The sequence below is a fragment of the Onthophagus taurus genome, chromosome 6 (assembly GCF_036711975.1).
Source record: "Onthophagus taurus isolate NC chromosome 6, IU_Otau_3.0, whole genome shotgun sequence".
In the NCBI taxonomy this organism is placed as follows: domain Eukaryota; kingdom Metazoa; phylum Arthropoda; class Insecta; order Coleoptera; family Scarabaeidae; genus Onthophagus; species Onthophagus taurus.
This window is the reverse complement of record NC_091971.1, coordinates 18,453,793-18,464,697: the sequence shown is the minus strand read 5'-3', so window position 1 is coordinate 18,464,697 and position 10,905 is coordinate 18,453,793. Positions and strand designations below refer to the sequence as shown.

Sequence of the window (10,905 nt, the reverse complement as noted above, 5' to 3'; positions counted from 1 at the left end):
AGAAGATGATTATATCCCTTCCTAAAAAGAAATCATCAGGACACGCGGAATTAGATACTAAACTAAACCCTACAATAGGTACTAAAAAAGCGGTACACAGACGGTTTGCCAAGTTGATGGCAAAGATATTTAATGGAATGATCGAAGAAAGACTCTATGAAAGCATGAAAAAGCATAAAAAAAAGGGAAAGGACCACGAAGCCTGCAAATAGAAGGTCAATAAGTCTACTGCATTCGCGGGAAAAATACCGAACTAATGACAGAAAAAATTTAGTTAGTAGAAGGAAAGAACGTAATACTAGAAAGTTATTATGAATTGCAACCTTTTTACGAATCGAGGAAAAAGACACACCGAGGTGGTTGCAACAGATGATGGTATCCATCTTACGAGATAAAAGTTTTTAAGGCAGGATTAAGTAGAGTTATGCACCAAAAGCAATCATCACTATCCCCTGTCTTATACCACATGATGTTTCTTGCGATTCTCTAAAATAGTAGGAGCAACGATATGCAGAAAATACCGTGGTACTTCTTAAAAAAACATGTTATGGAACAAGATATAGAAAATAAACACACTAAAAAACGAAGTAGCAAGATTAGTAGAAATCTAACCTCAAAATGTATCGACGTATTATTAATTTAAGAGACCTATTGAAATAGGAGACTTCCAGGAAAGGTCTTCTCAACGGGTGAAGCTATAGGAGTAGCACATTTTCACATTTTTGGGTGAGTAGCGGCTTAAAAGGAGTTCCTTAAGCAGATTAAAAATATGCGAGAGTTTGGGCATGCACACAATGCGAAGATATAGATAAAAAAGATTAGGAATAAATTACCTTTATAGAAATTTGAAAATATGTCATCAATGTATTTACTACAGTATTAACAGTAAATGATAGTTCGACAATATTATAGTCTTGTAATATATTATAATATTTCAGAAGCATTACATTCATCCTTCAGCAAAAGATTAATGCCTCTGCCAACACACAACGGCAGTGGTCAGAAGAGTATGTTGGATGTGAACATGATTACTTCTTCTTTCTCTTACTCTCTTATTTTCTTCTATTACTTCTTCACACTGGATGCATTGATTGAATGGAGAATTCCATCTTCTTCTTTCTTCTGCTTTTGTACTAAACTTCTTTTTTGGTACTCCTTCCTCATCCATTCGAACCTGGTGGCTATATCATTTCCTGCTTCTCATCTACTTATATTCTATACCAGAATCCTCAAGCTGTTAGCCTCTTTTGACTTTTCCTACTATTGTTCGCAAACACTTTATCCTTGCTGCAGCTGTTTTTGATTTGTAACTGTCTAATATTGTCCAAGTTTACGACTCATAGTTGAGTATGGCTGTATATATGAGAATGGTTTTGTATAGATGTAATTTTGCTTAGTCCTTTCTTATCTACCAGGAAATTATTTATCTGGTAATATAATCCACTTGTTATTATATTCTGTTACGTATCCCTTGGACAATCTTGTTATTTTATTAATCATGAGTATCAGATATTTGTATTTTCCTACCAGCTCTAATGGTTGTTCATCTATTCTTAGTTTTTCTTCCTTCTTACTTTGTGGTGTGTAGGATTTTATTTTTGTTCCTGTTTATTATCATTCCCTTCTCTTGTAGACAGCTTTTACACATCATATTAGCGGGGTTAGACTATCGTCCTGTATAACTCCTTTATCCATTTTAAACTCAAAACTCTAACTGTTTCTCTTAGTATCGTGGGGTTACTTTTAATCGCTCTTTGTAATTTTAAACTTATTCCCTCTTTTCTTAATGCAACCCAAATACGTTGTCTCGGTACTTAGTGGAAAGCTACATTTAGGTTCCTATATTTGTCTACTGTTTTCTCTAATATAGCTCTAAATATATGTGATCCTGTGTTTGTCGGTTAAACCGGAAAGCCGTTTGCCCTTCTTTCAGTCTGCCCTATATCTGCGTTTTCAACCGCTTTTCTTAGATTTTCGAGTAAAGTTTAAGCTGTGTATTGCGTAGCTCTTTTTTTGTGTATTGGCACGAGCCTACTGGCCACAATTTTTACAGCCACCGTTCTACTGCCTTCCTCATTTTCTTATTCTGTTTAGTGATATGTTATCTGCACCTGCACCGTTTTCAACATATTCTTCTTTCTTCTCTAAATCTTGCTGCGCAGTAGTCCTGCCATGTTTTCAATATCTTTTCATTAGTCATTTGTAAGTTTGGCTTTTGGTTTCTTTTATTTCCTATTTGTTTTGCATTAAACCTTTTCAGCTTTATGACTACGTTCCAGAACTGTTTCTGGAAAGGTTCCAGTTTTGCTCTTTTCACAGCTCCCTTCCTTCCTGCCTCTTTCTTTGGTATATTTCCTGATCAGCGGCAGTCCTTGTTCTCCTGAATCTATTTTAAGCTTCTTTTTCTGGTGTATCCTGTATTCCATCCCACCATTTGGTTCTTCATTGATTTGGTCCGTCTTATTTTTGCAACATATACATTGGTTCTTGCTTATATTATCGTTTCCTTGAATATTCCATCTATCATTGAGCTTCTTGCTCTTCTAGGCTACTTAATCTTTTACTGAGTTCTCCTTCATACTTCTCTCTTTGCACTTAATTTACGTACTTCTATTTTTAGTGTTTTATAGATTTTTCTTTTATTCCAAGTTGGTGTCAGTTATCAATAATCGGTGGTCTGTTCCGAGTTCTGCCCCTCTTAGTATTTGATTATTGATGCAGAAATTTATCATTTGTTGTTCAGTGTCTCTTCTTCTCCGTCTTTTTCCATTCATCGATTATCATAACATAGTTGCACTTGTTTTGTGTTTTTCCTAGAGTTATTTGTAAATAATCGCTGAAATTGTTTCTAACATCGACTTTTTTATTGGTGCATATATACGTACCATAGTAATTTTTTCTTCTAATTCGAGGAAGACTGTTATATACTGTTATATCTCATATTCTAGAGTTTATGTTCTCTCAGGTGGTTAGCTTGGCTTCCACAGCCTCGCTTGTTATGCGTTGTTTATGTTGTTTCCTGTTTTGCTCTCTCATCGAGTATCCTACATATGTATCTGAAATGGTATCTCTTATCAAAAGCCATTACTTTCTTTTCAGATTTGTGATACCCACAATCTGTATCTTGGATATATTCTTTCCTTAATTAGTGCAATATCAAAATGAAAGAAACTTAACTTAAACTTTGGATAGACGTTTTGCAAATGTTGTAAATTCATCAGTCCCAAAAAAATCGTGAAAATTAAATGCAAGTCTGATTATAATATCTACTTCGATTGACTGTAATAAGTTTTATTCAAATTCTGATTGGTTGAAATAAAATTCTATAAATAAATTTCTATCAGTCGCACTTTTTAAACATTTTTTCAATACATTCTTTATTATTCATAGTGACTGTCTAAAATGCATTATAAATTCAACAAATCATGAAACACAATGTAGATGATGTAGATATAGTAATAATAAAAAGGTAAGCAAGGGTCAAGTTCAAGTAATTTTTAAATGCTTATTATTGAGTAATCAGATAATATACTAAATAGGGCGTTTTCTTATCACAAATATTTGTGTTGCTATTGGTAGGGGATCGTTTTTAGGTCCCACCTCTGGAGGCCCTTTATCGGAACAATAAGATCCGCGAAGATAGGCAAAACGAGATTGTATTATTTTATATTATTTTTTTTTTACAAGTACCGTTGATAATAGCTGTCAACTCTCCGATCAATTTAAATCTGAACGGTGTTGGTGAAACGATTAGATCGGTGTATACAACTTGGTTGATAAGTGCGTTGGCCGTGAGAAACCTTATAATACAATTTTTGTTAACAAGGTTTTTAAAATTTATTAAAGTTTCTTAGAAAAGTCAAAGTTTTTGTTTAGAATTTTATAAAACAGAACAGTTTTATTTTCTTTGGGATTTAAAAACATTAGAAAACGAAAGAATCTGGATTCATTTTACGGTGAGTATTTATTTTTTTTATGCGCGGAAATCCCTGATAAACATCTATAGCAATTTGGTAGTTTTTTAGGGTTTTATGATCATTTCTAATCAAAGTATTAGATTTACGACGAATTACTGTAATTCATAAAATACCTAATTAAATTTAATTATCAAAAATTTTGAAATTGTTGAAAAAAAAAGTGTATTGACAAATTTAAGTATTTTTAAACAATATATTGTATAGTTTCACCATAAACTTGATTTCCATTATCATTTTCGACAGATATTCAAGAGTTTTATTATCTTTTATAAACAATATTATTTTTTATGTATTGGTTCAATTTAATGTCACAATTAATTTTTGAAAAGTAGTATTTTTTACTTCTGTAATCAATTGCAGCAATAGTTGAAAAACTTTGGATTGTATTAGAGCTACAATAATGTAATTAATTTGACACCATTTATAGTTAAGGATGTTTTTATCTGACGTATTTATTTTATAATATTATATTACATGGCTATGTGTCTTGCATAAGTTTTTAGATAATATTTCAAAACGGTTTCGAGTATTAAGGACGAAAATAAGCAGTTTCTTATTTGTGTTCACGATTTAGATCCAATTTGGAAGTAAGTTGTGAGACATTATAGAGAAAACCAGAAACAGTTCTAGAACATAGTCAAGAAGCTGAAGGAGACGAATTCAAAGAAATATTAATATAATTATTAATACTAATGGTGGAACGGACATATAAAATTTCTTGTTGTTTCCTTCTCTTCGCTTGTAATTCATCATCATTGATTACTAACAAAACTGTTGCTGTTATCACTTTCGATTATTAATTAAAGTATCCTTTTCTTAATGCAAAAAGCCGTTTTGAAAAATCACTTGCAGTTCTTGAGAAATACATTTTTAAATTTTCGCCGATTAAGCTTTAAAAATTCGTATAAAATCCACTTCTTGGAATATGAGTATGAAAATTTCCCAAAGTGTTAATAAGAGTGCCCTCTTTCCAATGAACCAACATGTTTTGAAAAATAACTTTTAGTTTCTGAGAAAACAATATTTGAAGTTTTGATAAAATTTTCGATGTTGAAGTTTTCATCGATAATTTTCAAAATTCGCTATAAAATTAATTTCTTGAAGGATCCTTGTGAAAATATCACCAATTATTAATTAAAGTACCCTCTTTTTAATGCAACAAGCCGTTTTGAAAAATCGCTTTTAGTTTTTGAGAAATGATCGACAATTTTTTCGAATTTTACAATTTTCACCGATTAAGTTTTAAAAATTCGTATAAAATGCACTTCTTGGAATATGAGTATGAAAATTTCCCAAAGTGTTAATAAGAGTGTCGTCTTTCCAATGAACCAACCCGTTTTGAAAACTAACCTTTAGTTTTTGAGAAAACTATGTTTGAAGTTTTGATAAAATTTCCGATGTTGCAATTTTCATCGATAATTTTCAAAATTCGCTATAAAATTCATTTGTTGAAAGATCCTTGTGGAAATATCACCAATTATTAATTAAAGTATCCTGTTTTTAATGCAACAAGCCGTTTTGAAAAATCGCTTTTAGTTTTTGAGAAATGAATTTTTGAAGTGATGGACAATTTTTTCGAATATTGCAATTTTCGCCGATTAAGTTTTAAAAATTCGTATAAAATCCACTTCTTGGAATATGAGTATGAAAATTTCCCAAAGTGTTAATAAGAGTGTCCTCTTTCCAATGAACCAACATGTTTTGAGAAATAACTTTTAATTTCTGAGAAAACAATATTTAAAGTTTTGATAGAATTTTCGATGTTGCAATTTTCCACGATAACTTTCAAAATTCTCTATAAAATTGATTTCTTGAAGTATCCTTGTGGAAATATCGTCAATCATTAAATAAAGTATCTTCTCTTTAGAGTTGCTTCGTTAGTTAAATCAGTATCAAAAAAGTTAATTTTGTATCTTGGATCCATATAAGTTGACATATCTTGTCAGCTTTCTTATTAATTTCATTTTTATTCAAATATCGCATTTATGTAGCAATGTAGGGTATCACTTCAGAAATGTACCAAAAATTATAACCATAATGGCCGAATAGAAATGCCGGTTAACCGGATATCAGGCCGAATATCCGGTATCCGGCTTTTCGCAAAATCACTATCCGTTCCATCACTAATTAATACACAATATTGTGAACGAAAATGAAAAGCTACAAACGACCAGCAAAAACATATTGAAAATATATAAGGACTACTATGCAGTAAGATTTAGAGGAGGAGAGATGGAAAAAGAGGATACTGTAGAACGAGTAGATACTAGAGAGGAACTACTAAAGAAAGGAACCGGCAGTAGATCTATGGCTAAAAATAATAATCCGACAGGCTTAGATTACTGCAACAATACCTCAAGATTGAGAGAAGAACATAATCGTGTCAATACACAAAAAAGGTAGAACAACTAGCTGTGAACATTATGGGGAATATCTGGGAATCATGTTTAGTAAAGGTGGCAAAATTGATCTTGATCAAGATCAAGACCAGATAAACAATACCGCTGATGAAAAAATCGTTGATGTAAATATTTGCACCCAAATTAATTTTACTCTTAAGGATCTTTATTATCCATATTTAGAAGATTCTGATAATTAGCAATCCGATGGGATTCTAAAGCTTTAGTAATGGTATGAGTCAGTTTATTTGATCAAGTTTGAGTAGAAATGCTAATTTGGAAATAGATGTATGCTACAAAATGCTAAAAGCATAGGATTCATTTTAACCGTGTATTGATTCAAAAGCGTCATTGATGCGTCATGAATGCAAAAATGAGAGAGAGATGACATAGTGGAGAACAATTTAAGAACAAGCCAACAAAATGTTAATTCTACAAGTGAGAAGTATAGCGAAGACCGTGGCCGATCGAGAGATTTCTATAATAGCCTATGATTCACCAGGATCGCCATCATACCATTGATGACAAGACAGTAGTAATAGTAGCATGTGTATAACGTTGGCTGTATATTCAGTTTTCTCCGTTTTTAAGATATATTTATTATTTATCTTCTGATATTTAAACCTTTCCTAGTACCTTATCATCGTTTAATCATTATTAAATCATGGAAGATAATAAAAAATGCATGGATTCTGAAGAAGCTGAATGTTAATGGTCACCAAAAACGAAACAATTTTTATGTTTGGATAATATTTTCTTGTGATTAATGATTTCTCTGAATAAGAATTATGCCACAGTTTCTTCAGCTTTATGGAACCATGAGAAGCTACAAAGTATTCACAGAAAATCCATGAACTTTTGCAAATAGCAGAACTTGTAGGGTTAAATTTTAGAATTCGCTGATAAAAATTGTAATGTTTTCAAATGGAATATACAAATAGATTTTATAGTACATATTTGTGGGTTTGTAGGGGAAATAAAAGACAATCTGAAGATAATGAACTACTAACTATTAGGCAGAATTTAAGAACAACATTACAAAAAATTAAATGCAACAATTAGTGATATCAAAGAATTTACAAACATTTGGAAGAAATAAAACCAAAATTAAACCAGTGGTAAATGAGGGAAAGTGATCAGAAGATGAAGTATAGGATCAACAAGAACATGAACTAATTGAACCTTCTACAGTAGATGAAACTCAAAATGCAAAAGGTTAAAGGATAACATCCTTCAGAACTGTTTAGAATGGGAAACAAGCTATACAAGAACTGCCTTTATTTAACTCACCAAGTGAATATCGTTGGTACATATTGTGTATCTTGTATGAATCTCAAATAGTTATACTTATCTTAAAGAGAATGACACAAGCAAGATACAAAAACTATTTGTTATTATATAATTTGTATTTTCTATTTTGTAATTTACTTAAAGTTATTAGCAAACTTTAACTATCAATACTTGCTACAAAAATCAAAACAATAAAATCACATCGACAAAACTCAAGATAAGATAAAGTACGATGATGGCTCACTTTCTATTTAGATTTATTCGCCGCGTACTCAAAATCTAAGAGTTTTTTTTCTATTAGATGCTATTAGACAGAGTATCTATTCTATTTTTTTTTAATTTCCCATTACTTTTTATCTCATATTAATAACATCAAAATGCGTTTAAATTTTAATTTTTTGATAACTGATTAGATTCGTTTTAACTATTTTAACATATCATTTCTAATGTTCTAGATATAATGGCAGAGCTTCCTTCGAGTCGTAGATGACAAAAAGTTTAGAACCTAACTTGTTATAAATTGAGAAATTGTGAAATAAGTAAAATGGGTCTTTTTAAATTATTTTTAGTAATCTCATTCGTCGTGGTTAATACAAATCAAAAAGGTATATATTTGTATTTTTTAATTAATTTTATTGATTGTATTGAATTAATTAATTTGTAGAAATCTCTTCTTCAATTCCAAATTTATTAACTTACGATGTTATTTGCGAAAACTGCGCTTTATTAAATGATTCATCGCCGAGTATTGTTCCGTTAAAAGTAGACGAAAGAAAACATCCTGGGATTCGTATTGTTAAATCAACCGAAGACAATGAAACATGTGGATCGTCCGCGGATGATTTTCCAAATTTTTTTACACCGGAGCAACGAAAAAGTGGGGCTATTATTATTCATTTTGTTGCTGCGTTGTATTGTTTTTTCTTAGTCGCTATTATCTGCGACAATTACTTTATCCCTTGCGTCGAACAAATTGCCATCGTGTTGAATTTATCCGAAGTAAGTAAACAAATTGAAAAATTTTATCAAACATAAAGTAAATATTTACTTTTAGGACGTCGCTGCTGCCACTTTCATGTCCGTTGCAACTTCCGCTCCTGAATTATTCGTCAATATCATTGGAACTTTTATTACAAAGTCTGATATGGGTATTGGAGCTATTGTGGGATCTTCGCTGTTTAACACTCTTGGAGTTGTTTCTATCGGTGGATTAGCGGCAAGTGCTGTAAGTTAATCTTAATTTTTTCTCTTAATACTTTTTAATGATAAATAATCAAAATATTATAGCCTATCCAATTGGCGTGGTTTCCACTTATGCGAGATACCATCCTTTACATTTGCGCAATATCAGGTTTAGTGGTAATAACGTGGGATGGTTTGATTTTTTGGTACGAAGCTTTATGTCTATTCACTGGTTATTTCGTTTATTTCGTGGTGATGTTCCAAAATCAACGTATTTCGAGATTTGTTCATAAAATGGTAGGGAAGTTTATGAAAGGAGAACCGGAACCGGATCCAAAAAAATTTCCGGATAAAGAGTATAAACCGTCAATTGATATTCTCCGTCAACCCAGACCGAAATATAGAGATCCTCCAGCTCCATCGATAAGCGAAGATGATGTTATTTTAACAATTAGTGAAGAACCTAATTTGTATAAATTACCTAAAGGAAATATTTATACGAAAATTTATTTTTTGTACACATGGCCATTAAGATTTGCTTTGTATTGGACAGTTCCGGATTCAAGAAAATTTCCAAAACTATTTCCGGTTACTTTCGTTATGTGTATGGTTTGGATTGGTTGTAATTCCTATATTGTTTCTTGGTTGATCTCAATTATTGGTAAAAAAGAATTTAATTTTAAGCAAATTTAGAAATAATTAAGTCATATTTTTAGGTGTAACTTTTGGAATACCTGATGCAGTTTTAGGATTAACATTTTTGGGAATGGTGGGTTGTCTTGGGGAAACATTTTCAATTGCAATCATGTCAAGAAAAGGTAAAAATAATCCACATTACTCTAAAAACACATTCTTATTTTCTTTTTAATAAACAGGCGAAGGTAAAATGGGAGTTTCAAATGCTTTAGGAGCCAACACCATGAATATTTTATTATCACTTGGACTCCCGTGGTTCATTCAAACTTTAGTGTTGGGTGCTGATAGCGACGCTTATATTTATATAGAATCCGGTGCGATGGAATATGTAATTATGGGACTTATAGTGGCCGCGATAACGCTTGTAGTAACTTTAGCTTTTAATCGATTTAAAATGTCACGACTTACCGGCTCAATTACAATATTTTGCTACTTGTGCTTTCTAACTTTGGCGGTTGTAAGTGATTTGGTTCTTTTCCCAACGGAATGTCAATGAATCTAAATCGATTTAAGATACAATTTTCAAGTGATTTTATTGTTTTTAATTTTTAATAACTGGCTGTGATTTCGTTATAATTTATCAATTCTAATCTTGATCGATTCTTATTGTTTTATTTATCATCATAACATCGTTACTTAAAGTCGTGATTAATTACTAATTGAATTTTTTAGAAAAAAAAATGTGAGATGTTTGAGATTTTTTTTTAGATTTGTTAATAATGGAAATGTTTTATATTTCTTAAAGTGTATTATATTTATGAATATTAATTTCTCATAAAAACTCTGTCGTATTTTTTTATATTATTACCCAACCTATAATCCAATTTTAATTTACTCATTAACATAAAAATTACATAAACTATTTGTCATGGATCTATAAATCAATGTCGAACATAATAAGATAAATTATGTACATCAGAACTAATTTAATCCTTAAGAAAATATTCCATTAGAAAAATTCTGCGATTGATAAAGACTAACAATAAATGTACACTAAAGATAATCCCTCCAGTCGCCGAAAATGTGTAGATCACAATAGATAATATCTATCGATTTAAACTACTCAATATAATTTTTAAAAAATGCGATTTAATTACGAAAATGACAGAAATTGTCGAATGATATTTTCAAAATAGTAATAAATGTAATAATATTTTAAACAATAAGTATGCGGATTTTTACAAAAATGTGCGATAGACGATCTAGATAAAAGAATGACTTTAGCAGAGTAACTAGAAAAAATAAGGTCAACGAAACTTATCTAAGAACATTGTGAGAATAAAGACAAATTTCGTAAAAGTGTTGAAATTTCAGTTCGTGAATGTTCAAAATAAAAGGACCTATAGAAAAAGATCAAAAAA

At 30.8% G+C, this 10,905-nt stretch overlaps 1 protein-coding gene across 1 annotated transcript; it reads left to right on the top strand.

Moving 5' to 3' along the window:
• The first annotated feature begins 3,723 nt into the window (after nt 1-3,723).
• Nucleotides 3,724-10,248, top strand: LOC111416981 (sodium/potassium/calcium exchanger 5-like). Its single transcript, XM_023049113.2, has 7 exons — nt 3,724-3,956; nt 8,122-8,271; nt 8,331-8,665; nt 8,721-8,891; nt 8,954-9,509; nt 9,565-9,666; nt 9,724-10,248. Exons 2-7 carry the CDS (start codon nt 8,211-8,213, stop codon nt 10,038-10,040), a joined length of 1,542 nt encoding a protein of 513 aa, XP_022904881.1. The 5' UTR covers nt 3,724-3,956; nt 8,122-8,210; the 3' UTR covers nt 10,041-10,248.
• Nucleotides 10,249-10,905: the final 657 nt, after the last annotated feature.

Bases quoted from the DNA above. Each gene is read 5' to 3' on its own strand.
- LOC111416981 (XM_023049113.2), top strand. From the start codon at position 8,211: ATGGGTCTTTTTAAATTATTTTTAGTAATCTCATTCGTCGTGGTTAAT. The intron at 8,892-8,953 runs GTAAGTTAATCT...AAAATATTATAG, and splicing joins GTGGATTAGCGGCAAGTGCT to CCTATCCAATTGGCGTGGTT. The intron at 9,510-9,564 runs GTAAAAAAGAAT...TCATATTTTTAG, and splicing joins TTGGTTGATCTCAATTATTG to GTGTAACTTTTGGAATACCT.